This window comes from Pocillopora verrucosa, chromosome 14 (assembly GCF_036669915.1).
Source record: "Pocillopora verrucosa isolate sample1 chromosome 14, ASM3666991v2, whole genome shotgun sequence".
Classification (NCBI taxonomy): Eukaryota; Metazoa; Cnidaria; class Anthozoa; order Scleractinia; family Pocilloporidae; genus Pocillopora; species Pocillopora verrucosa.
The window spans coordinates 18,613,780-18,639,875 of record NC_089325.1 but is presented as its reverse complement, the minus strand read 5'-3'; the positions used below and the strand labels follow the sequence as shown (position 1 = coordinate 18,639,875).

The 26,096-nt window shown below is 37.2% G+C and overlaps 1 protein-coding gene across 1 annotated transcript in view; it reads left to right on the top strand.

Moving 5' to 3' along the window:
- Nucleotides 1–10,483: 10,483 nt before the first annotated feature.
- Nucleotides 10,484–26,096, top strand: part of LOC131787625 (uncharacterized) — a 31,599-nt gene continuing 15,986 nt past the window's right edge. Inside the window, exons 1-4 of the mRNA XM_059104706.2 lie at nt 10,484–11,167; nt 15,828–16,110; nt 18,432–18,473; nt 20,239–20,379. Of these exons, the coding sequence (XP_058960689.2) occupies nt 11,054–11,167; nt 15,828–16,110; nt 18,432–18,473; nt 20,239–20,379 (580 nt within the window). The 5' untranslated portion in view covers nt 10,484–11,053. The remainder of the gene's footprint in view (nt 11,168–15,827; nt 16,111–18,431; nt 18,474–20,238; nt 20,380–26,096) is intronic.

Genomic DNA, 26,096 nt, shown 5'->3' with positions numbered 1-26,096 from the left:
ACGTGGCTCAATTGAATTCAGTTGTTCAAATGGTCAAACTAGGTAAATTGATTCAACTAGTTAAATAGTCAAATAAGGGAACACAGTTACACTGCACAAATTGGACAAATTATCCTCATTAGTTCAAGTAGTTTGAATGGTCAAACTAGCTTAGAGTTAGGATTTAATCAGACAAAAAGCATAACCAGCTTAAATAGTTTAACTGGTTAAAAATTCAAACTAGCAAATAAAGTTAAAATTAAAAAATTGCAAAAAGTGGAAAAAGTTAAACTGCACAAAATGCAGAAAGTAGGTGAGTTGGCTCAATTGGCTGTTTTGAGCTTTATGTAATGGCTTTTTAGCTAAATTATCCTGTTTTTAACCTTATTGCACCAAAACGTTTTATCGGACTGAAAGAAGTTTTTTCGCATATCGGCAGCTAATCACGCTAATTTTGACCCTATCTTACTGAAGAAACCGTTTTTGCTTTTGGTGCAGTAAAGCTAACAAATAGCGACATTCGGCGGCAAACAACCGAAACAACGTTTTGAGCGAGATAAAGTTGAAATCAATGTGATTTGCTACAAACAGGCAGAAAACTTCTTTTCAGTGCAATAAAACTACAAACAGCTTAATTCAAAGGGAAACTAGCGAAATTACGCTTTCGGTGCGATAGAGCTGGCAAGAGTTAATTTACAGCGAAAAAGCAAAACTGCTGTAATGGGTGAAATATAGCTAGAATCAGCGTGATTAGCTGCAAACAGGTGAAAAAGTTTTTAAAGGGCAAAAAAGCTGAAGACAGCGTAATTTAGCGACAAAACAGCAAAAACCTTTTCAGTCAGATATAGCTAGAATCAGCGGGATTAGCTGCAAACAAGTGTAAATCTTTATTCAGCGCAAAAAGCAACAAAACAGCGAAAACGTTGTTTTCAGTGAGATAAAGCTAAAATCAGTCAATTAGCTGCAAACAAGACAAAAAAAGCAGTTTTAGTGCAAAAATACTAGAAACAGCGTAAACAACAGCAAACAAGCAAAACTACGTTTTCCGTGCGATAGGGCTGAAAAGAGCGTAATTTAGCAGCGAAGAGGCAAAACTGTTGTAATGAGCGAGATATAGCTAGAATTGGCGTAATTTAGCAACAAAACAGCAAAAACGTTATTTTCAGTGAGACAAAGCTTAAATCAGTCAACTAGCTGCAAACAGGCCAACAAAACAGTTTTAAAGCAAGAAAGCTAAAAACAGCATAAGCAACAACCAAGCGAAAAAACGTTTTCGGTCCGATAGAGCTGAAAAGAGAGTAGTTTAGCATCCAAAAAGCAAAAATGTTGTTGTGAGTAAGATGTAGCTAGAATCAGTGTGATTTGCTGCAAACAAGCAAAATAGCGTGACAAGCTGTAAACAGGTAGAGAACCATTTTTCGTTAAAAAAGAGCTGAAAACAGCGTAAGTTAGCGACAAAAAAGTAAAAACGTTATTTTCAGTGGAAGTCAGCGTTATAAGCTGCAAAAGGCAGAAAACGTTTTCCCGATGCCATAAAAGCCGAAACAGTGTAATTTAGCGATAAAGGAGGAATTACGTTGTCTTGACTGAAATAGAGCTAGAAACAGCGCGATTAGCTCAAAACGCGCAGTAAGCTTTTTGCGTAGTTTAGCAGCAGAAAAGCAAAAACTTTCTTTTAAGTGAGATAAAGCTAAAACCAGCGTCATTAGCTAGCAAAATGCAAAGACATTTTTTCGGTGAACTTAAGCTAAAAACAGCGTTCAATAATGCTAAAAACAGCTTGATTAAGCAACGAAAAAGAAAAAACCGTGGTTTGGCTAACAGGGTGATTAGCTGAAAACAGGCATAAAACCTTTTTTGGGTGTGATAAGGCTAAAAATAGCTCAATTCAGCGGCAACAAGCGAAATAACGAAATAACGGGTAATTTAGCTGCAAAAAGCTCAAAACTTAGTCTTCAGTGAAATAAAGCTGAAAACAGCACAAATTTAGCCACAAACAGACGGAAACATCTTTTCGGTGTCATAACGCTGAAACCAGAGTAGTTTAGCAATAAAAGTAGTAAAACGTTGCTTTTCGTGACATAAAGTCCAGAACAGCCCAATTTAGCAAACAAACCAAAACATGTTTTGGGTGCGAGAAAGCTGAAAAAAGCGTAATTTGGCCCCAAAAATCACAGAAACAATGGATTAAGTGAGATAAGGCTAAAATCAGCATGATTAGCTGCAAACAGGCAAAACATTTTCTTTTTTGATGTGCCACAGCTAAAAAGAGCGTAATTCAGTGGGAAACAGCCAACTCAGCTAGTTTGTCCGTTTTTTCGCGTTTCACTGTTTTCGCTTGTTTGATGGCTTAAAACCATTTTACCTAATTTAGCTTTTTGGCGGATTTTGTCCATATAAGCCAATTGAGCCAACTCAACTACTTTCTGCATTTTGTGCAGTTTGACTGCTTCCGCTGTTTGCATTTTTTTCGGTTTAATTGTTTTCTTGCTAGTTTGAGTATTTCACCACTTAAGCTACTTAAGCGGAAATGTTTTCTGCCTATTGCATTTAGTGGCCCTGACTTTCGCTCTATCACTGAAAACAACGTTTTTACTTTTTTGTCGATAACTTACGCTGTTTTCAGCTCTTTTTCAACGAAAAATGGTTTTCTGCGTGTTTACAACTTTTCACTCTGTTTTTGCGTGTTTGAAAGTAGTCACACTGATTCTAGCTATATCTCCCCCATAACAACATTTTTCCTTTTGTTGCTGCTAAATTACACTCTTTTCTGCTCTGTCGCACCGAAAACACTTTTCCGCTGTTGTTAGCTTTCTTGCACTAAAACTGGTTTATTGTCACGTTTGTAGCTAATCACGCTGATATTAGCTATATCTTACTCACAACAACATTTTTGCCTTTTTGCTGCTAAACTAGGCTCTTTTCAGCTCTATCTCACCGAAAACCTTTTCTCGCTTGTTTGCTGCTGTTACGCTGTTTTTTGGCCTGTTTGCAGCTAATTGACTGAGTTAAGCTTTATCTCACTGAAAACAATGTCTTCGCTCTTTTGTTGTTACATTACGCTGTTTTCAGCTCTTTTTGCAATGAATAAAGGTTTTCGCCAGTTTGCAGCTAATCACGCTGATTCTAGCAATATCTCACTGAAAAGAACGTTTCTGCTGTGTTATTGCTATTTAGGCTGATTCTAGCTTTATCACGCTCATTAAAATATTTTTGCTTTATCGCTGCTAAATTACGCTCTTTTCAGCTCTCTCGCATCCAAAACGTTATTTTGCTTGTTACTTGATATTACGCTGTTTTCAGCTTTGTTGCACTAAAACTGGTTTTTTTGGCCTGTTTGTAGCTAGTCATGCTTAAATGATTGAGAAGGTTAAATGTCAATCGAGCAATAACAATTGAACTGCGCATATTGCACAATCCATCTTAATTGGTCGAAGTGGTTCATATGGTCAAACTAGCTTAAAGGCTTTAACTGGGCGAAATGCATAATAAGCTTACTAGGATCAATTGCACAAACTGCACAATCTAGCTCAATTGGTCGCAATAGCTCACATGGTCAAACTGGCTTATTTTCTGCAATTGAAAAACAATAGATAACTAGCCTAATCAGTTCAACTTCACAACTTGGACAGTCTAAATGGTTAGCGTGGTTTAACAGTCAAACTGAGGTCACCTGAGAAAAATTGCACAATCTATCTCCATGGGTTAAAGTACTTTAAACGGTCAGACCAACAAAGACAGTCAAATTGCACAGATTGCAAAATCTATTTTAATTGGTTGAAGCAGTTCAAATGGTTAAACTGGCTTAAAAGGTTCTATTGAACGAGATGAGTAACTAGCCTGAATGGTTCCATCGCACAAACTGCACTATCTAGCTTAATTGGTTTAACTAGTTAAGATAATCAAAGTAGCGGAAACAGTAAAAGTGCACAGATTGTACCACCTATCTGAAATGGTTGATGTTGTTCAAAATCCTTAAACTGGGTTAATTGGTTCAATCGGGCAAAATGAATATCAAGTTCGATAGGATCAACTGCACAAACTGCACAATCAAGCTAAGTTGTTTAAACTTGCTCAGACAGTTAAACTGCACAAATTGCAAACCTTTCTTTGTCGGTTAAAGTTGTTCAAATGGCCGTACTCGCTTCAATGGTTCAACCGGACAAAATGCATAAGTAGCTTAAATGGTTCAACTGGTTAAATAGACGGAGGAAAAATGTAGCCCAATTGGTGTAAGAAGTCAAAATAATCAAACTATTTTAATTGGTTCTACTTTTTACATGGTCAATCTAGCTTAAATAACAAAACACCTAACTTGCTGAAATGGCTCAACCAGAAAAAAGGCGTAGATAAGTAAATCAGTTCAACTGCCAAACTTCACAAGCTAACTCAAATGCATCGAGTGCCTCAATAGTTAAAGAAGGAGACACAAATAAACTGCACAGATTGCAACACCTATTTTAACCGATCGAAGTAGTTCACATAGTCACAGTAGCTTGAATAGTTATATGATACCCATTGATAAAATAGCACAACTTATCCCCTATTAGGTTATGTTAACTAAAAGCCAGGTTAATACAAATATCAGAAGCTTTGCGTTTTGGGGAGGAAGTCCTTTTTTATCACACCAACAAAGAAATCAGTTGTGGGTTGCCTTGTTACATGTGCTTGCAAGGTTATTGGTGTGCCATTGTTTATTAAAAGCCTTAACTGGTACTAGTATTTAGGGTTATGGTATATATTGTAAATGCCAGTTCCTGACATTGGTGTATCCTTCGTAAATCGAACCAGGTTGTCCGAGCATCTTTAGGTCACGATGATTTTTTTAGCGAGGTTCATTTCCGTTTAATCCAAACCTGTTGCAGAGCCTTTTCTTTCGCTTCGTGTTCATACTGTCGCTTGGATCTGGCTAGAGGAAATAGTTCCTGGACTGTCATTTTGTCAAGGCCTTCCGAGGAAACTAAATGATTAGGATGTAGACTCGTGGATTTACGGTGTGAAAACAGGTTTTGGCCTTCAAAAAATACCGGGCGGACGAGGACAACTCTTATAAACCCCTTCTGGGTAAAGGCTTTCCTTGGGGGCACTCGCTGGCTACGGGAAGGACCGGAATCTATTAAGGCTGTTGACTATCCTTGAGACACTGACTAACAACAACAGGTTGGCTCCAACGTAAAGTTATTCCGGCAAGCTCTACTACAACTTTTTGACCCTAACTTAGACCTGGCCAGAACTGGCTCGACCACCTTCTTCTCCTCTCTCTCTCTTCCTTTTTTCCTCTCGAAGCTTTTTCCAAAACAGTAGGAATTTCGCCTTTTACAACATTATCACTTTCAAAGAGTTCCGGGGAATAACAACTAGACAAAAGGACATGACAGATGGCCTTTTACCCGTTTAAGCACTACTACCAACTGTTTACCGGGTGATTGAATGAGAACTGGTAGCGTTTACTCTTTGCTTAACTAAGCTTTCTACGTTAATTTTAAAAGCCACCTATTTCTAGCGCTAGCATAAAAGAACTCGATAGCTTAAAAATCCGATCGTTACAACTGGTTACGTTAACATGAATTTTGCATTTTAAACCAGCGGACATTGTCGAGCATTTTGCTGATCTAGAGGAAGAAAGACTGGATTTTAACGCGGGCCGATACAATTTACCTAGAGTGGAATTCACACATTGAATGACACAAAGTAGACAAGGAGAAACGATTTACAAAAAGGAAAATGAACGTTTTTGGACCAGAAGAAAGGATGTCATTTGGCGTAAAATTGATGTTTAAAACACAATCATCTCGGAGCTTGGTCACCACCTGCAACAATCCTCCGCTGACCGGTGTCGTAAGTTCACTGAGGAAAATTCACGTTTGGGGAACGCGCGTAAGCTAATGCGAAAAGGGTAGGCGAATTTGGCGATTCAAAGGGTCAAAGGAAAATCGGAAACTGCTCTTGTTAACTTAACTAAGCAAAAAGAGGAATGTAACATAATCTATTCGTCATCCCCCTCTGTTGGCAGATTTTTGAGAACGAAAAACAAGTGCCTACTGAATTTGTGCAGGTTTCCATGAGCTATTTGTTAAGATGTCAAGACAGCACATCATATAGTACCTCAGGGCCTTGGATGATGATGGTGAGAATAAAATTAGCTCAGCAATGGTATAAACAGTCGTGATAAGGTTTGTTGTTTTCGTATTAAAGCAAGTGTGTTATCTGGAATGACGACAAGAAGAGTTGCGTTGGGTGATGTTTCGCATGATACACGCACAGGTTTCAACTCATCATCCGCTAAGTTAACGTTGATTGAAACAAAGGCTAAGCGGCAGCGTTCGAGGTTAAGGCAAAATTCTTAAAGGAGAAGCAAACGCTAAGAATAACCTCTGTGGAGCTTGAACTTCGGCAGCAAATTTCAGAGGCAAAGGCTGAAGAGAAAATTTATGAACAGTTTCACGAAGAACAAATCATTCATGGCATGAATGATTATTTGAAAGATGTAAAAGCTAATCTCACTTCCATTCCCATCTTATTTGAGGCACAAACTAACGGTCAGTGTACACTAAAGGTGCCTTCTGTGAAATTCTAAAGTTCAGCTGTAGTCAGCACCATTTCAACGACAACTTCTGTCACCACGCCCATCTCAGTCAGTGCTGGTACTATGAAACCAACTGCCCAAACGTTTAATCCAAGGAACCTTCCCATGAAAGAAGAAATTGAAAAAGACATGGGACTCCCCTGATACCACGCTATCTTATGACGATCAGAAAGGATATACGTATGTTTACAGAGAGGATGCAAGCCTTGTAGAAAGTACAAGACCAGATCAAGACTATATTGACATTGAAAGGAAACAGGCAGAACTGTCAGAGATGATTGTTACAAAACAGGCCAGAAGTCTCTTACCTAGCCATAACCGCCTATGTTCTCTGGAATGTGATGTCATACTCATCATTCATAGCGGGTGTCTGGAAAGCTAAGACCTAAGACCTAAGACCCTGAAAACTAAGACCCTGGTTTTTTTAGGGGAAATCATTCAAATTTCTGCTTCCTTTTTTACCTTTATAAGGTAAAAATTAATAAAAAATGCACTCACACTTAAAAAATAACAATTTAGCTAGCCTCTTCCAGACATTCAGTTTATAGTTGAGGCGCAGCGCGGAATACAGGCCGCGAGAAAAAAATAAAAAAAAAACGCGGCGAGAAGGGGCTAAAGTATGGCAAACGAAACTATTTCCGTTTGTCGCAGTGTGGCGTTATAACTGTGTACTAAAGTTTTCGAAAAACAAATGAAGCGAAGCAATGCTTTGTCTACTTTGCCAGACGGTAATTTCCGAAAAGGTGCTTTGTGTCTTTCGTTTTGTTACCTCCATATTAATCACTAGAACGTATTACTTTGAAGCTATTTACTAACAAATATTCTTTCATATTGTTCTGATAACTTTCCCATTTCCGGTCTGATGATTTCGTCGGCAGAAGTACGTGGTGCCTTGGTGCCAATGCTTTGCTTTTCATGGTTAGGTATTTAAAAAGTAGCAGTTACCATTTTTTTAAGTTTCTTTTTTTCTTTTGTTGTACGCTCAAACCACTCCACAGCCTCGGCGAATTGTGACCCAGTTATGGTCACTCAAAGTTTCCGTCAGTTAACCATACGAAACTAGTAGAATTATATTATTCATGATAATTTGATGGCCATTTGGACACAAGTAGCTTTCGATCTTATACGCAAAATCATAAATAAAAATAGAAAAATATCATTCAACGACTTATCTGTCGCCTCTTTCTGGCGTCTGTCGGAATCGAATGGCAGTAAGGCCATCAGATAAGTGATATTCTTTGCCGGTGGAAATAATTGGTGTTATTCATTAGCCGGCCATAAATGTAAGTCCTATATGTCAAAAGTTATATAACCCAGAAGCACTCGAGAAAATAGGTGTTGAAATAATTATTTCACAAAACAAGTTATTTGACCTCTGAAGTTCCGTCACGGCTGCTTTCTATCGCGCGTAACGCTTTTACGGTTTGATATTGTCAAGAAAGTTTGAAAATCGGCGCCAGCCCAGAACTGAGATTTCATACTCTTTCATAGTAGTAACATTTTTTTATTATATGTGACATATACTTCTCCCTCCTTGAGTGTTTTATGAAGAAATCACGCGAGCGATGCATTCAAAGCTAACAAAAAATCACTCCGGTTCCTTAAGTCGCACTTCCATCCAGGTAACTTATCAGGATATAGATTAATGTTGTATTTTGTTTCGTGACCAATCAGAGGAAAGTCCAGATTCTGGACTTTTTACCACGTTAAAAAAGACGACTGAAGAAGCTTTTCTTTCTTTCTCCCGCCGATAGGAGAGAACGGGGCATCGGTTACTACTGACCAAAATGGGCTAGCCTTTTAATCGCGTTCAACGATGTCGAATTTCCGGAAGTTTTGTCTTCCTCGACTTCTTACAAGGAGGCCTGATTCTCGTAATGACGGGATAGCGCAGTTTGACAGCAACAAGCTGCTACCTAAAGATCGAATCGGCCGAAGGGGTCTGGGGTCATGGGATTTTTTAATTAATAGGAATTTTTTAATTGGCTGTTTATGACAAAGAATTCTTGAACGGAAGTAAAAAACGCAACAACTCTCTCATCATACATGTCTTTTGAAACATTTATTACTGCATACATGAAGACTGGAATCTAGAATATAGCCTCAAAGCCCTAAGAGAAACGAAAAGGGCTATGCTCGCTCCAGTTTACCCCCAACACGGTCTACTGTTTACTAGTTTTTAGTTTCCGTGAAAACAGAATGTCGGCTCAGGAGAAAGTAGAATTAAGGAGATACGTATATTAAGATGTGGAATTCACTTTACAACTTGAAGTAATGCGGAAAACTTAATCCATTTTAAGAAGCTGAAATTTGATGATTTCCCCCCCCAAATGAGGGTCTTAGTCTCCGGGTCTTAGGTCTTCAGCCTTAGGTCTTAGGTCTTATCGTTTTCCGGACACCCCGAGAGACCGCCTAGAGCCAGAATTGCGTGACAGATGGAGTTGAGAGAAGCTTGTCACAGTCGTAGATTTTAGAAGACATCCAAGACAAAAATACCATAGTGCCCAAAGATTTTTTGACGGTTTTCGGAGATGAAATGATGGATTATAAAGGATAATTCGATTAGTGTTGTAGCTTTCTGGCAAGGGGAGATATTTGACCTAAAAGTGGTCAAATATTTGGATGAATCGAAAAGTCTAAAACCACAGTCGTTTTTTGCCTCTGTTGATTGACAAGCCGTCAATCAAATTTACTGAAACATGCGTCGGACATTAACTAAGAATGTAATATGTGTGCAAACCCTCAGAGTAATTAGTTAACTACCATCGCATTTAGAGCTTCATACATTTTACCTATTTTGAAGCGATTTTTCCTTGGTGAAAACCAAGAAAACCGAGGGGGAGGTTGTCTATCTCCCTCTGGAAAAAATCCAAAACAGAACCAGTCTGTCGTTTTGAGTTTTGGGGTAGACCCTTGAACTGGTAAAGTTTCATTGAAATCGGCGGGATGGGCATGTAGCACGACTGTCTGATGTTCTCGTGGACACACTCTTAGAAGGAACTTCTGAAAAGTCCGTATTTAAGGCAGAACCCTTGTGAGTTTGAAATATCAAGCTAGTGGTGCTTCTAATTAATTATTGAGGTCATAGTTGGAGGAGAAACGAGCCAGCAAACAATCACGATACAGATTTCGAACCGAATCCACTCCCTTAGCTTCCCTTGGAATTACATTTGAGGGCCCTGAGTGCACTTTGGCTGATAGCCCCGTCCCTATAACGTTGGTGATAGCCAGCATAACAGAGCGCTCTCCGGATTTCCTCGATTGTTACTTTTCCCGGAGAGAACAGGTGTCAAACGTAACCCTAGAAGTACAGCAAAGAGTAATAAAACAGTATCCAAATCCCCGCCACTCACTCGCCTAGAATTTGACTAGTGGACCTCAAATGCACTTTCCCTGAACCGACCATGACACTGCTGATCTCTCTCTGCATCGTCATAATTATTGTAACTACACGAACAGCGATAACTGTAGTCTTCGTGCAACACAATTTCCAGACCACTTTATTTACCTAGAGCTGGATTATAGGACCCCAGCTGTCTACTGTCTGAAAGTCCTGTCCCCATAGAACTATAGAGGTTGAGGTTAGCAGCCATGACCCTTAGGTTTTAGTAACATAAATAGTTCATCCGGTTTTCTTTTATAGGAGACGACTTTCGCCAACGTAGACAGTTTTACCAGCTAGATATAATTTCTTTGCGTTGTTTCATCTGTCGCTTCTGTGACTGAGCGGTTGGTCACCTTGTTGTGTATCTCGTGTTCTGACGGGATGTGGGCAGCGGAGGGGGATGGAGGGTAGGGTGGTGGTAAACTTTTGCTTCATCTCGAATACTGAGGTGAACACCACAGCACAGCACCCGGTGTCGCGAAGCGCCAAATCTTCAATGTGATAAAGTAGGATTGATTGATATTCGTTTACGTGAGGAGAGTTACTCTCCTACCCTTCTTGGCAGTATTTTAATACGTGATTTATTATTTTATCATCTACTCGCAATAGATTTCTTCCCGCAGGAGATAAGGAAGGCTTTAGGTTGGCCTCTAGCAAAATATTGAGATTGAATATGAAGTGATAAACGTTAATTAACTATGGTTGTGCACGCCGTTGCCTTTTGTCCCTTTTGTACACTGGGAAACTCATCACGATTTAAATTGATCATTTGATGCCATTTGCACTCTTAAGGTTTATCTTTTGTATTTTCGAGGGAAACAGTACTGCTGACACACACTTCTTTGTCAATACTTGGAAACCGGAATTTCAGCAAATTCGTAAACATCGGTCGATTGTTATGTAGATAACTTCGCTTGACGTTATTCAGTTTTTCAAACTTCCTGTACCGCCCACAACTTCTACATGTATATTAGCCCGGTGGATGGAGTTTGGGTAATTGTAATGAAAGTCTGTCGTCACAGCGGTATAGGGATGTATTATGCCTGAAGTTTTGGAAGGCTTCCGCCTTGTAAGCTCGAAAGCCAAATCGTTGTCAAACAGCAATGGTCCTTGTCATAGTGCATCGTTTGATAACTCCTAAGGTCTTCGTTTTGTTGATCATAGCTGTGGAATGGACAGTATTTAGTGTCGAGGCCAAGAGGATACGGCGCAACGCTGTGAGTAATCTAACAATACATGCATGCGAAGGCGAATTATTTCCCTCAAAAGTGATTACTTTTCTACTCCAACATCAGTAGTGCGCTTGTTTACAGCTGTGTTTCAGAATTTCTGACTTATTTTTTTGGTTAGTTTTCTTTGTGGCTTTACTCTGTTGATACGATATAAAACTTAAGAATACCTCGAAAGGTGGTATATCATCAATGAACTCATAATATCAAATAAAACGTTCATTAATTAAGTTTACAGGACTTTCGGCTTGGTGGTTTCCCACTTCTGTCATACTGTGAAACTTCGCCTGTTGTAGTACCGCGGAACTATTTTTGTTGGCCTATAAATGAACCTTAGTAACACTGTGAATTATTTTGTGGTTAGTATTTTGTGACAAGCGAAGCCAAGATTCTTAAGTTCTCTAAATTTGCATATCCTCATCAATTACACTGCCGTGCTGAGGTGTTCAACTCACGATTAGCTGTATTCCAGGTTTAAAGTCATTGTATTGACAGTTTCCGCATGGACCATGGACAGGGTAATCACTCACATTCCGTCCACTTAATGTTCTATTGATTGCATGGCTAACTACGTTTATTTTTCTGTCTTGTATATGAACCTATGAATAACGGACTACTGATATTAATTGTTTGTATTGGTAGTCTAGACTTCGAACTGCCCTGCTGATGTTGGTTTTGGTTTGATCTGTAAGGTATAATGGCACGAGTAGAACTCAGATTCTACCTCTCTAATTGTTTCATATTCATCAACACATGATTTTACCTATTCAAGACACAAAATAGAATTGAAAGGCAACTTCTACAAATAATTGGACCACGGCCATTTACAGAGCACCTCGACCATCATGTGAATTCAAGCTTCTTGTTGTGCATTACTCATTAATATAAACAGAGGTTACTGTGAGAGATGTTTTTCTTATGAATTCATTGCAAAATATATATTTCTTGTGTACATGCATCCTTACTAAGGAAACTTACTCTATGAATCATTCCAGAAAAACTTCCTAAAATAAAATCTGTTTATTATATATTTAACGCCAGTGAAATACCAGGTGAGCTTTCATGTGAAAACATCATATCTTCACATGGGAAAATAGCATGTTATCTTCACACGTTAAAAGAACACACATTATTATCCTAATGGTTACATACTAAATTGCAACTTTTGCAACAGAAGTGAAATGGTTTGCTTTTTCATTGGTGTTTATATAATAAATAGAATATTTCATGTCTGCTTGGGGATACAAAATTTTCCTCTCATGATGAAAAATATTGCACTCGTTGGGTATCAAGACACAAGAAATTTTTCTCTGCTCAGCTATGTAGTATCCCTCTATTTCCCATTCCATTCTGATTAAAAGCTACCTCAAATCTAGAACATCTATGAAAGACATATGTCTTACTTTAGAACTTTGTTTAGCTTCTCATTTCCTCTGCCAAGATATAACCTGAAGAGTAGCATGATTTAATTTTTTTTTCTCATGAAAAACCACAATTTCCCCCAACATTGAGTATAAAATTGAAAATGAGGCATAAAATGTGAAGAGTTCTTGGGATAAACAAGGCCTTTTGTAGGGGAATTCTAAGGGATCACTATGAGAACACTTTAGTGAACTATAATTGGGTTGGTGCATGACCTGAAAACAGAATTACTAGAGGTCTCGGTGTGGTTAAAACTTAACGTTTGGTTAATAAAAAAACAAACACGTATACTGCTGAGTGTGGAGGCAGAATTTCAGATGGGATATCTACTACTTTTGATAAGTTAAACATGACTGAATGAAAAAGTTCTTTAACATTCTTCATTATGGAAAACTTCATGTAATGTTCATCCTATTGTCTTTTCTCTCTTTTAAATTGCCTTACTTATCTTTCTGAATTTGATGTGGTCCAGTACCTGGTCAGACTAGAAAATTTTGCTGGTGTTTTAATGGAGATAAAATCATGTTATATGCTTAGAAAAAGTAGCAACAATGGAAGAAAGTCTAATCATTGCTAAGCACAATGCCTTCTACTGATTAATTCTCTCCTACAACTTAACTAGATAAGGTTGGATACTATTGAGCAGAACAGTCATGTTTTTATACGTGGATTTTATATTAATCCCATGAGATGTTAAAAATTTCACTTACTCATGCTCAGGCTTATCTGGGGTAAAAGAAATAACAAATTATTTGGTTTGAGACCCAAGAACAAAGGTGCTGGTTAAAGTGATAAACAAGAACCTCTTCTGACTCCCATGGAGTCCCCTCTGCCTGCCCCCCTCCCCCCCCCCTCCTGCTAAATTCTAAGTTTTACACAGCAAAGTCTAATCAGTCCATGGAAAATGTGAAACCATATGTTTGTGTTGGTGTATCTACTCCATAATTTTGTGAAGTATTGGTAACAGCAAATCTTTGAATTAAATATAGCAGTTTTTTCAATCTCTGCCATTTTGTTCTGCAATCTTATTTTGCCCCTGACCGGTACTGTGGGCTGAGCACATTTTCCAACACAGTGAGTGGAGTGTATGGTAAGTGATCACTTGCAATTGTTCTTAAGCTGTGTTATCTTCCATTCTATGATATCAGGTGGTTTTTGTTCAGAAAATGGCATTTCATTACATTTTGTTCCTTTATAATTGGAAGCAAAGGAGATGATCTTTTGGAGTCTTTATATATGGGTGTCCAAAGGGGTATCCAGGAAGGGGTCCAGAAGAGGGGGTACAGGTTTTGTCAACAGCTATTTCCTGTCATAAAAAGTTTACATACTAGATACACTTAAGAAAAAATTGGAGGGACAGAGCAGACTTTCAATATCATTTAAGGAACTTACAACACCCAAAGCCTAGACTACTTTAGAGCATTCTATCTCTGGGTATTAAGAATATTGTAGCTTAACCATCATGGACTATATATTAATGGAAAGGTTACGAAATGCACTATTCTGCAAAAAATTATTTTGTTTTAGCTTGGTTTATTTGTAGAATGAATGGGACATGACAGTTCAAAATGGACAATGTTTCTTGAGGAAAATAATCACATATAAAATCTGACTGCACAAATAAGACTTCTGCACAATCTCAATCCTGAGGAGTTGGTTTTCAAAACTTTGAGGGGATTTTTTAATTTTTTTATTAGTCACTTTGTAATTTGTGTGTCAAACTTGCTAATCAAAATTTTACTGATGTGTATTATGCCGGAGGCTATCATGGGAGATCAATTTTAAAAAATTGAATTCCCCCACATGGTTTTTAAGTTGGTATCTTGGGAGTCTTCAAACATAGTTTCAAGGCAATCCATACAGTTGATATACCCTCTTAATTTGTTTGAAGAGGGCCAGTATTCGTAAATGCAGACAGATAGCAAAGAAACAGAAACATGAAACAGAAATTGGGGGAATGTTTATGTCATTAGAATTCAAGGATCAGGATGTTTTGCTGCAAGAAACTCTTTGGGAGTCATTTATGTCAACATAACATGTCACTTTGACAGACCAAAGAGTTCAGTTCAAAATACTTCTTTTAATTATAAATAACTGGTGGGTGTTTCAACATTTCACCAAAATTTTTTTGTGGAGATAATAGTTAAAATGATAATGCTTGGTTTGTCGTGAAAAGAAAATTTCAGAAAAATTGGCCTTTGAAGGTCTACCATTTCCTTAAACAGGTAGAGGTTGTGAAGCCCGCTGATTTGTAACATGTTAACTTATATTTCTCAAGAAGGGTATAGGTTTTGGGTCTTGGATGTCCTTTCTATACTTGGTGTTGAATAGTTGAAAATTACAATAATAAAAGTGTAACCAATTAAATTGGTAGTTACCTTGTAAATGTTATTCCTTATCAAATTACCACCTACATTCCTCACTACATCTTGGCTCTTTAGAGGCCATTGTTGTTTTCACATGTATCACTTTTATTGTTACAGAGAATTTTTCTTTGATGTGCTAATGAATCTAATTTTTTAACTGTTTGACCATACACTGTAGGGGCAAAAAATTTGTATCCTGTTATTGAGACCCTAAGGCTCTGTTTACTTTGGGTTGAAGCTAAGACTACTTTCAAACATTTGAGCCTCTAGGCTGTTAATTAATTGGCAAATGACTTGCATGATGATTGTTCATAATATTTGGCCCAATAGTCCTAAGAAGAAAGATAATTTCAAATCTGTGTTTTTTGTTTTGGTTTTCTTTAGTCTACTTTTATGGATCAGGTCTCTGACTTTTTTGGTACCAGATTGCCTGGTGGCCATTAAACAGAGTAATTTCATGAGCAATGCATTGAAGACATTTTAACTCAAAGTACTACATGTGACATCAATATTGGGAGATAAGCATGAAACGAAAATACTTGAGAAATGATTCTTAGTTTTGTTTGAGCAGTTCTGCTTTACATGTAAGTGAATGTTCAATTCAAACACATGGTTGGGACTCAGTCAAAGAGTGAACACAACCTGTTTAAAAGAAGTGACCACTTTATAGGAGTGAAAATAATGATAATTAAGAAGAGAGGAATTTGGCACTGACAACCAACTGCTTATTACAGGGTGACTGCTAAATTTGGTGCTGCTTAATAAAAGTTCAAATGCATTATAAAACTGAAAATAGTGATAAAATGGGTTGTCAAATGAACACAAATAATTATTAATTACATTTTCCATTCTTCCTACAGGAAAGTCACCCTAAGCTTATCCAACTTAATTATGTGACTGGGCAGTCAGCACGATTGATATATAAATCAAATGTCCTTGACTTTGACAGTGCTTTGAAGAGGTCCCATTGGGAGAAAGACACTCAAAAACTAATCTCAAAAATAGACAAGATATCTTTTGGATTCAACAAGAATAAGAGCAAGTTTTGGTTAAAGATCAAGAATGTGGATGACAGTGATTCAGGGAGATATTCATTTGTAGTAAATGGTACTGTTCTTAGGCTATGGCAGCTGCACATCCAAGGTAATTGTGTAATGTGTGTACTCATGAGTATTAAACACCAGCACTCAAAAGTGTTGCAATTGCAAGCGTTGCATATACATGATATGTATATACCTTTTTTCTGTTATTATAACGCTTATGTCAACATCCTTTTGATGATAAAACGAAAGGCATATGTCTATCATTTTTTAGTTTTTTTCTTTTTCTGAAAAAAACTCCATGTTAGCATGTAGAGTGGTTTGTTACTTGCACCAATCAGATTGCCATAGTAGGGTATGTATCGAGCATCAATCATATCAAAGCATTTCAATGTCTTGCACCAATCACAGCATTTGGCTATTGTTTTCTGGCAAATGATGTCATGGAATGAGGGGGCTGTGCATAAAGAATGACATCAACCAGAAATTTAGGGCTCATTTGATAAGTGCAAAGAAGCCTCTTTGAGTAAGGTTGAGATTTATTGAGATATTAAAGGTTCACATTTAAATTTTTTCAATCATTTTCAAGTTAAAAGCACACATGGAACTAAATGCTACTGATATTGAATTTTCCAAGAAATTTTCCTGCATTTTGACTTTTTCTATGAATAAAATTTACTTTTAGCTACCTTGGACTTAACCCCATCCTGTGTTACTTGTAAGCAACCTTCATATTATCACATATTACACACAGGGGGCAAAGTCCAGATAGGGAACAATGGAGGAGCCTTTTAAATATTATCCTTTTCTCTTGTTCAATGGATCCTGACTTATTTGAGAGTATAATATATCTTTGGTTGGGGTCTATTGGAGATACAACAAAGTTTCAGTTTGTTTTTGTAGTAAAATGATTTGGAATTACATTTTTGAAGTAATTGACTGTAGACAAATAATTTTGATACTCTCTGTTAGAGGAACGGCAGTAAGTGTAATTTCTTTCACAACCATTATTTGGTTTTGACATGCAGTGCACTCTCTCTCTAGCTGGGAATAGAGGGCAATGAGTGTTGAGACCAAAAAATGGCTGAAAAGGAGATGACAGTAAGTTTAGCACCAATGTGTTTATTTTTGCGTAGAGGTATGTGGGTAGTAGAGACAATAGACCACATAATACTTGTGTGAATTCAGATAAATTAGGTTTTTTCATCTTTTTCTTAAGGTGAAGTAGTGCAGTATTTTCATTCTTTTGAAAGTTACACTCTCTTTCTATAGCAAAAATTAAAACAATAGGTACACAAGGTGTCCCATCTCAACCCACCCAGCTAAAAAAATAACTCTCACATGCTACATATACACATGCCTATGTTTATTTTTTAATTGCAATATTCAAAGAATGGCTACATTTATATAACATTTGATTGCAAAAACACTAAAACAACAGCTAAAAAGTGTTGCATGTTGAGAATGAATGGAGGCCATCTGTAATCTAACATTTCTGCAATTGATTGTATACATACATATACATACCTACATAGATATAAACTTATACATTGTATGTATTTGACCATACAACTGAATTCAGGAGAATAAAGAGTGATCAGTGCAGGGGAAGAGAAGGTGACCCTCAGGAAAGAATGCTGCATTTCTAATAGCATAGAGATGATCTTTATTTGAGTGACAGAGACTGCCATTTAGGCATTGGCCTCCTCTGTCACAGGTAGTGCTGCTCCAGTAGAGCATATACTATTAGGTCTCTCTTCTATGGTCATCACAGAACCTGATGGAGGCTGACAATGATGATATTATAAAACTATACATTTTAAGAATGGAGAGCTGTAACTCAAGTTTATTGCAGTAAGCAATCAAGAAGTTTTCCGATGTAAACAGAATCTGATGTAGAGTTTCAAATTTTAAATTCTATAACTGTTGGAACTGCAACTTCTGTGGCTGGTAGCAAGAAGTTTATTCTCAGGGCAACATTTATTTAGTAGTTTGGATCTCTGAAATTTGTTCAGGAAGTTGGCATTTTGAATGCTTAAGATGCATAGCTTCTATGATAAGCATAAATTGTGCTGGGATGAGTTTGCTGTATATGTAGGTATTTGCCCTCATAATGATGCACCACTTAAGGTTGCATCCTGTGTCTGTCTTTCAACTCTCTGATGTGTCTTTAAAAAATACAGAAACATACTATATTCAAATTTGTATAAATGATAGCTATTTATCAAATCTATAGTTGCATAGAACACAATTTGACAATCATTACTAATCAGTGACTCCAGATTTTAATTCTTTGATGGACTTCATAAAGCCAACTAGTGAGTCTGAATTGTGTTTGCTTGATAATGGCTTAGACCACAATAAAGGTCCCAAATATCAAATAGAATGTTTTCCCTAACCAACTATGTTTTTTTTTTGTGACAGATTCTCCTCTGGAATCCTGTGGAGGGCCTCTTGATGCCAACGGTAATGAGGTGTTGTCCCTTAGATTAGGTCTGAAACATCATTTGTATGAACAAGTATAGTTTATACATATGATAATCAGTGAAAATATGATTATCATTCACTAAATAGTGAATTTACCTGCAGATTGACCGCACCTGTGTATAGGCTACACTTCTAACTTTTCATTCATTTTGGTGGAAAAGAGTACTTAGTAAAATGAAATCAAAACTCAAACCAAAGAAAGGTCATAAAATTTAAAAAGTTGGTGTAGAGTAAAAGGAGCAATAGGCAGCACTGACCTTCACTTGGGCTTCCCTCTATGATAGAAGGGTTACTAATCAGATTGATGCAGTGATGAATAAGGGAGTAACAAGAAAACAACTAATGGAACTATGCCCTGAGGTGTCTTTCTGGAATTTTCAGGAAGTGAGAATGAAGACACTTCTAGATTTACTTTTGTTGTAATGATCACTCCTCACCTTGAACATGGAAATTTTCATCTTAAAACTTCTATTTACAGTTTATTGTAAGCATCATTGAACAAGAGAATTGGAGTTTAGGTGCAAACCCAACACTGAATAATTTTGATTGTTTCTGATCTGATGTGAAACATGAGCCATTTATGGGAACATAGAAAGGTCATTGGCTGTTTGATTTTATTCAATTATCTTATGTCAACATAAGGAGCTGGATCTATTGGTATAAGCTTGTTTTAAACACTTCAATGGATGAGGATAGTTTTTTTGTTTTTTTTTAATTGATGGAATTGACTGCTGGATATCTCATTATAATTTCATCCAGTACAGAAAGGAAAAAGAAAACATGCAGTCGCAAAAATATATCTTAGGGTATATCAATATGAGACAGGAGACTTAGAGGTTCGTTATCATATCCAATTAGTAGAAAACTACAAAAACAAAGATTATCACATTGCAACACAGGTAATACAATTTGAAGGGTGAAGCAGACCGTACCCCAAAACTTTTATCCCATTTTTCCAATTTAAAAATGTGGCCTACTGTAAGTAAATATGGTAGGTGACTTAAAAAACTTTGTAAATTGTTTTATAATTAAATTTTAATTTTTAATCCATATGATACAAGTAACAAAATGATATTTGCCATGGACTGCAATGATGAAAGATTGAGCAAAGCAATTGTTTTCAACACTGAGTTTGAAAATCTGTATTACTTTGTAGAAAAGTATTCACTGTATTTTGAATTTGCACTATTTAATGTTATTAACAAGAAACCTATAGTAACTGAAATTGTGAAATGAAATTGAAGAGCACAGCTTTGTCACTGTCAGCCAACAGTGATAACTATGCACAAGCAAAACAGGACGAAAAGGCTCCATACTTTATGACTTTGGTTGTGATTAGGAGCATGAACATTCATTTTGAGTGCAACTCTAGATATATTACTTCACACACAAGCTTCATGTAGGTCCATGTGCCTAGATACGGCTGCACAGAAATTGATCCGGAAAAGCAGACAGTTTAGACATTTCCAAGACTGTTAAGGAAGTAGAATTTTCAAGATTATTAAGTATTCAATCTTGTGCATTGTTGCAAACTGCTTCTTTATATGATTTAGTACAGTCAAGATGTGTTGAATCTTAAGTTATAGGCACAGACCTGGGAGGTTTCATGAAATATATTAAACATAATAGTTCTATGGCACATAACTCTTTGCTGAAAATTTATAACATGAGATGGACCAATGCAAACATACTTTGAAAACTATACAGATAAATATGATTGCAATGTGATCCTTCTCTTTGACAGTCACATCTTGTGTGCCATTCAGTACGCAGTCCCATCCAAATTGTCCATCATTCCCAGGAAAGCCCTTGAATGTTCTAGGCTCTTGTCATCTTTATAATGGAATGCCTGTCATTCAAGTTACCTGGAAAGCACCTAATACAGGTTAGTTGCCTATGATTTGAATTTTGTATTTCCATAGACTTTACATTATTTTATGCACTGTTCATGTACATTCTTTTCAACCAAATACATGCAGTTCATCCTGATCTACTTCCCTTGTCATAAAGAGATTGAACGTATTGTCAATTGCATGTGATGGTTAAGGCTTGTTTTGTCCTTTTGTTTAAACATCAGACAAATGAAGTTGATATGCAAAATTTCTGGATTAGTTTGGGAAATAATTTCAGCCAAATGCATGTATCTTGGTCAGAATTACTTTTAGACACTTGGGGCAGTTTACCTGATTTACTTTCGTTGTCATACATAGATTGAGCCCAGAATCTGATGTTTTATTGGTATTTTATTCTTTTGTCCCCTAAGTTTGGTCTCAAATATAGAGTGTCCTTCTCATACTGTCTTGGTGACTGAAAAGATTGGAAATATGTTTGGAAATATTTCATGTTTGCTACATGAATGGTAAACAAACTTGATCACTCAGGGAAGTCTAAAAAAATTTCAATCACTGTATTGTTGAAAAAGACGCTTTCGGCCAGGAATTTTTTCCTCATGACGAAAGCGTCCTTTGTACAACTGAAAGGTGGCTTTAAAGGCCACAAACGTTCTTGTGGTGATGGCCAATAAATAAGCAGATTAACACGGATTAAACCTTTTGAAGTGTTTTAATTCACTGCACACAACTTTTACAACACGCCATGCTTTCCGCTACCCGAGATGCAACTCGAACCTACATTATACCATGTATGCGGCACGAAATGTCTCAATAGCCTAAACACTACAGTTCTGTTGAATTTTTGCTGGAACTTTCAACAAAAGGTCACTAAAACAAAAAAATATCTCATTTGCATTACTTTTGCACAATACTGTACCCAAAGTGAAAAATTGAACAGAACTTGCTAGTCCAACACTGGTGATGGAGTGATTTTGGTGTACCTTTACCTTTATTCTGAAATGCAGCATCCTTGAAAAGATTTATGCATACCATTTTAGGGGGATTGTGTAAGAAATCTGTGGACTGGTCTTGAGAAAGCCCTAGGATCTGTTCTATAGATAGTCTACACATCAAGGGTTAGTTTCTGGAGTGAGCCACCGGCCATCCTACCTATTTTTTCGTATCTACTGGGGCTAGTATCTACTGGACCACCTAGTTATAGTCACTTAAATACAGCGATGATTTCTTTTGCCAGGAGCTAGTTTGTTCTTTGACCAAACTCTTTTGATTGTGAATCTAAGTGTGTGGTGGTTAAGAAAAAAACTTGAACTTTTTTTAAAATTTATTTGTATTTACTCATTACTTATTGAACCCCAGAGTAGTTTACTTCTACTGAATCCTCCTTCCTCATGTTACTGAAAAGCATGTCTTTCATATAAATCCGTGAAAAAAAAAAGTTATCAAACTATTTTTTTTTTTTTTGGCCACTGCCTCCTATAGCAGGCAAAGCCACATCTGTTATCAAGATGAGGTGTTCCCTGTGCTCCTTATTGTTTGTTTCAGAGTATCTTATTTGATGAAATTCACAGTTGATACACATTTTAGTTTTCTCCTTTTGTGATTTCTGGCTTATAGCCACTAGTGCATTATGTTTTCAGTTCTTGCTGTGACACTACAGAAGATAGCTGAAGATGACATTCATTTTTAACTTGTGAATTGTGCGCATGTGCAAGAGCAAACACTGAACTACTGCTTGTACTCTAGATGTGACAATCAACCACAAAATTCCCTAAACCAGATAACATTAAATATAATCCAAAAAATCATGTGTCAATTCACGAGTTTGCTCATAGAGCACTTTGATAGGATTGTAAAAACAAAAGTTTTCCTTGCAGAATTATCTGATCACCATGTCATGAAACTTGGAGGGAACATTTTTCTACAAAGGGAGGGCATTTTACCATTTAAATCACAAATTATGTAGGTCAGTAGATATAATCTTTTCAGTCCTTGCTGCAACACAGTTATTCAACATATTGATGGAATGGAGGAATGGTGGTTCAGCATGGAATGACAGATTATCCTAAAACCCAACCTTTTGTATGTAACAAAAGTCTCAAAAAATGCAATGGCAATAAAGTAAGAAAATTATTTGTAAGTAACAGGCAAATTTATAGGAAACATTGGTAATCATTGTTGGAGTCCAGAGGATAAGTGAACCATGAGGCTTTCAAGCTAGCCCCTTTGAATTATTATTATGTGACTATTGTTATCATTATTATTATTGTTAATACAATTATTTGTTACCATTTAATTATTGGTTGAATGTCAATTAGACAATATATTCTTGAATATGTAGGACATAAATCATATGAAAATAAAGGAACAACATGGTCCGCATCAAATGGTTAAAGTACCCACTAAGCAGGACAAAGTGCTTGATGTTTTTCTGGCTAATTCTCCTTTGCTTTGGAAATCCGGCGAGGTGTACAAGGGTTGGTGAGGTCTAATCATTTAGTTGTTCCTGTACCTCCTTCTATCCTAGCTAAACCTCAACCAAAATATGCCAGTTTCCATGACATAAGGGACCCCTGCAAAATTGCTATCACGACCAAGCTAAGTGCTTTTTCTTGGAATTCTATTAACAACTCAGATAACCCAGGAGAAAGCATGAAACTGTTGGATGCAAGCCTATGATTGATGTTCAACAAGAGTTCTTTGCTCATCACATCTGAGTATCTCCCAGAGACCCGCCCAACATGTTCCCCCTGGTATAGCATAGAAATAAAATTGCCCCACATCGGGACAACCAAGCAGAGGACATTATTTGTCAAGAGAAAATTAACACACTTATTCACATGAACCAAGTAATTGCTCTGAACAACGAGCAAATAAAATGCACTGAGTCTCCAAAAGATGGTAGGATATGGCCAATAGAATAACTGGTAGAAAGATGCAAGGCACGCTTATTAGCCCAGTGATTTCCCCTGCTGTCATCAACACATACTTCCAAACCATTAACACAGATGATGCATATGAGGCTCCTAAATGTCTTGAAAGATCAGTAGGAACCTGTCTCCCGACTGCGAATGAATGTGATGTAAGGAACTTACTGACACATAAGAAATGAACTGCTTCAGGGCCTGATGAATTTCCTAATTGCTTTGGTGCAATTACTCACACTGTCATGCACTGGTGATCACCAAAATTTTCAATTGCCCACTCAAGCATCAAACTTTTCCATTCTTGAGGAAACTAGTAAATGTGACACCTGTTCCTAAGGAATCTCCTCTGACTGAATGCAATCAACTTAGACCAATCTCATCAACCAACATCATAATGAGAATATTTGAGTGTCTTGTCTGCAAACAAGAGATATCTTCTATCCTTAAGTCAGAGATTGGACCTGACCAATTTGCTTATAGGAAGTGACACAACACAACTATGGCCCTCATCAAGTGCCATATCAAACCTGTAATCCCCTAAATCTTGCTGATCAAATATGCTAATGATATCAAAGTGAGTGTGCCTGTGGCAATTGGCCTCAATCATCCTGATTTGTTACATTAAGAATTAGCAAACATAAAACATTGAGCTGATGACAATCTGATGAAGCTGAACATGAAAAAGACCTTTAAGATGGTTGTTAAGGGTAAAACCAGGATGCCCCTCCCAAAGTCCGTGGCTAGGAAGAGTGAACTAAAGCTGTTAGGAGTTACAGTAAATAAAGATCCATGTAATTGGGACACTCATTTTGAAAATATGCTCAGCAAAGTTTGTACATCCTTAAAGTTTGTAAATACTATGGCTACTTTCAACAATAGCTTACACTGTTGTTTGACAGCCTGTCTCTCCCAAATTGATAGGTTCAAGCCAATATACACCCATAACTGATGTAATTAAAATCAAAGGTAGCTAGCATAGGACAACATAACTACTGATCGTACTCATCCCCTTCATGAACCTCTTTCACCCCGGAAAAAAGGAGCCTAAGGAAAAGAGGACACCCTCATATCTTGCCTCATGTCAGAACTGAACATCATAAACACTCATGTAAACAGCTGCCTTTTCAATTTTATCTAATTGTTGTTCATACATTCATACATTCATATTGTAATTAGCTTTTTATAGCAGTTATATGTAAGTCCAGGCATTTGATTCTGGGGATGTTTCCTTCGGTATTTATTACTATTCATGAATAAAGAATTTACACTTACACTTTATTGCCAGGGACAGGCAGAACTATTCTCCCTACTCACCTGTTTATCTTGCTGATATGTAGCAACTGGAACTAAACAGGTAGATGTCTATGATGATTTAATAGCAGGGAATCATTCCATAAGTTGTACAGGGTAGCCCTTTTCACAACCCTTGAGCAGTTGATCAACCCTGACTCCAAGTCAAGTTAAGGAGTGATCCCTGTATCACATAGTCAGTCAGCTCTTGAACGATTTTTCATCTATTACTTCTTTGAAAGTCCTGTATGGGCTCCAAAATGGTGCTCATACAACACAAAAGGAATCAGTTCTGATAAGAATTAAACAACACAAGAGTGACAGTAAGAAGACGATGGGTTGCTATTCTACAGGTCTTATTACTGATCCTTTTACTCATGATTTGGACATACTCCTTCTTGCCACCAATGGAGTAGTCCTGCTAGAAGATGTGGCCCACAACCTTATCTGCAGTACTGAGATAGGCCAACAGCAGATGAATAACTTCGTTGAGGAGCGAATCAATATTAATTCTGTGGGTTTCTGGGAACTGATTACAAACATCAACATCCAAATGTGCAGTAATGTAAATGAGAAGATTGGAGTCAAATCCAGCAATAAGCTAATTATAGTTAACCCAACAGGGACTTGTTTGGCAGGCTGAGCTAAGCTTTAAACTGTTTTTAGTAGCATATTCATTTGGCAACCATGATGGAAGTCTCAGAAAAGGGGTAAAAGGCACACTATGCTCTCTTTGAGAGAAAGGCATTCCTATTGTTCATCAACTTACTGCATCAACAAATCCAAAAGTTGTTCTTATCCTTGGCATAGCAGTCCTACAGATGAAAAAATATTCTGTAGCAGATACCTTTGATGAGTTCTCCGAAAAAGATTTCAACATCTTCAGTACCTCACTCTTTTCTAATGACTGTCTGCAAGTCCACATGGTCTTTGACCAATACTGAGTGAACTCAATTGAAGGGGATGAGCATCAGCAAAGGGGAGCATCCATTGGCCTCAAAGCGGAAATCAGAGGTACTGCCAGTTCCAAGACAATGCTTAAAGTATATCACCAATCCAAAAAACAGGGTATAGCTTGAATTATTTAATTCAGTGTGTTTTAAAACCTCCATTGATTTCTAGTCTCATTCTAGTTTTAGAAGCTTGGACTGGCCAGAATTCTGGTTTCACACTGGAGTGAAGGATAAATGCTGTTTTATTCCAGCGCATGATATCACCCATGCCTTGAGTGATAAGATATGCAGCACTCATTGGATTCCATGCAGTCACAGGCTGTTACTGGGCCAGTTCCTTGGCAAGTAGAGGGAAGAAAAAGGCATGGGACATTTTTTGTTGTAGTTTCAGCCATCAAGATTGTCTGTCTCTCCTCAAGATCGTACAAGACGGGAGTGTAACCATTGCTGGCAAATAGGACAATCAACTTCTTTGGAAATGAAGGGTTACATTGTACCATTGAGATTAGCAACACTAATTGTAAGCACCAGAAAAAAATCCCTGATATATAGGGAGAAGTACAAGACCTTAAAGGCAAACCT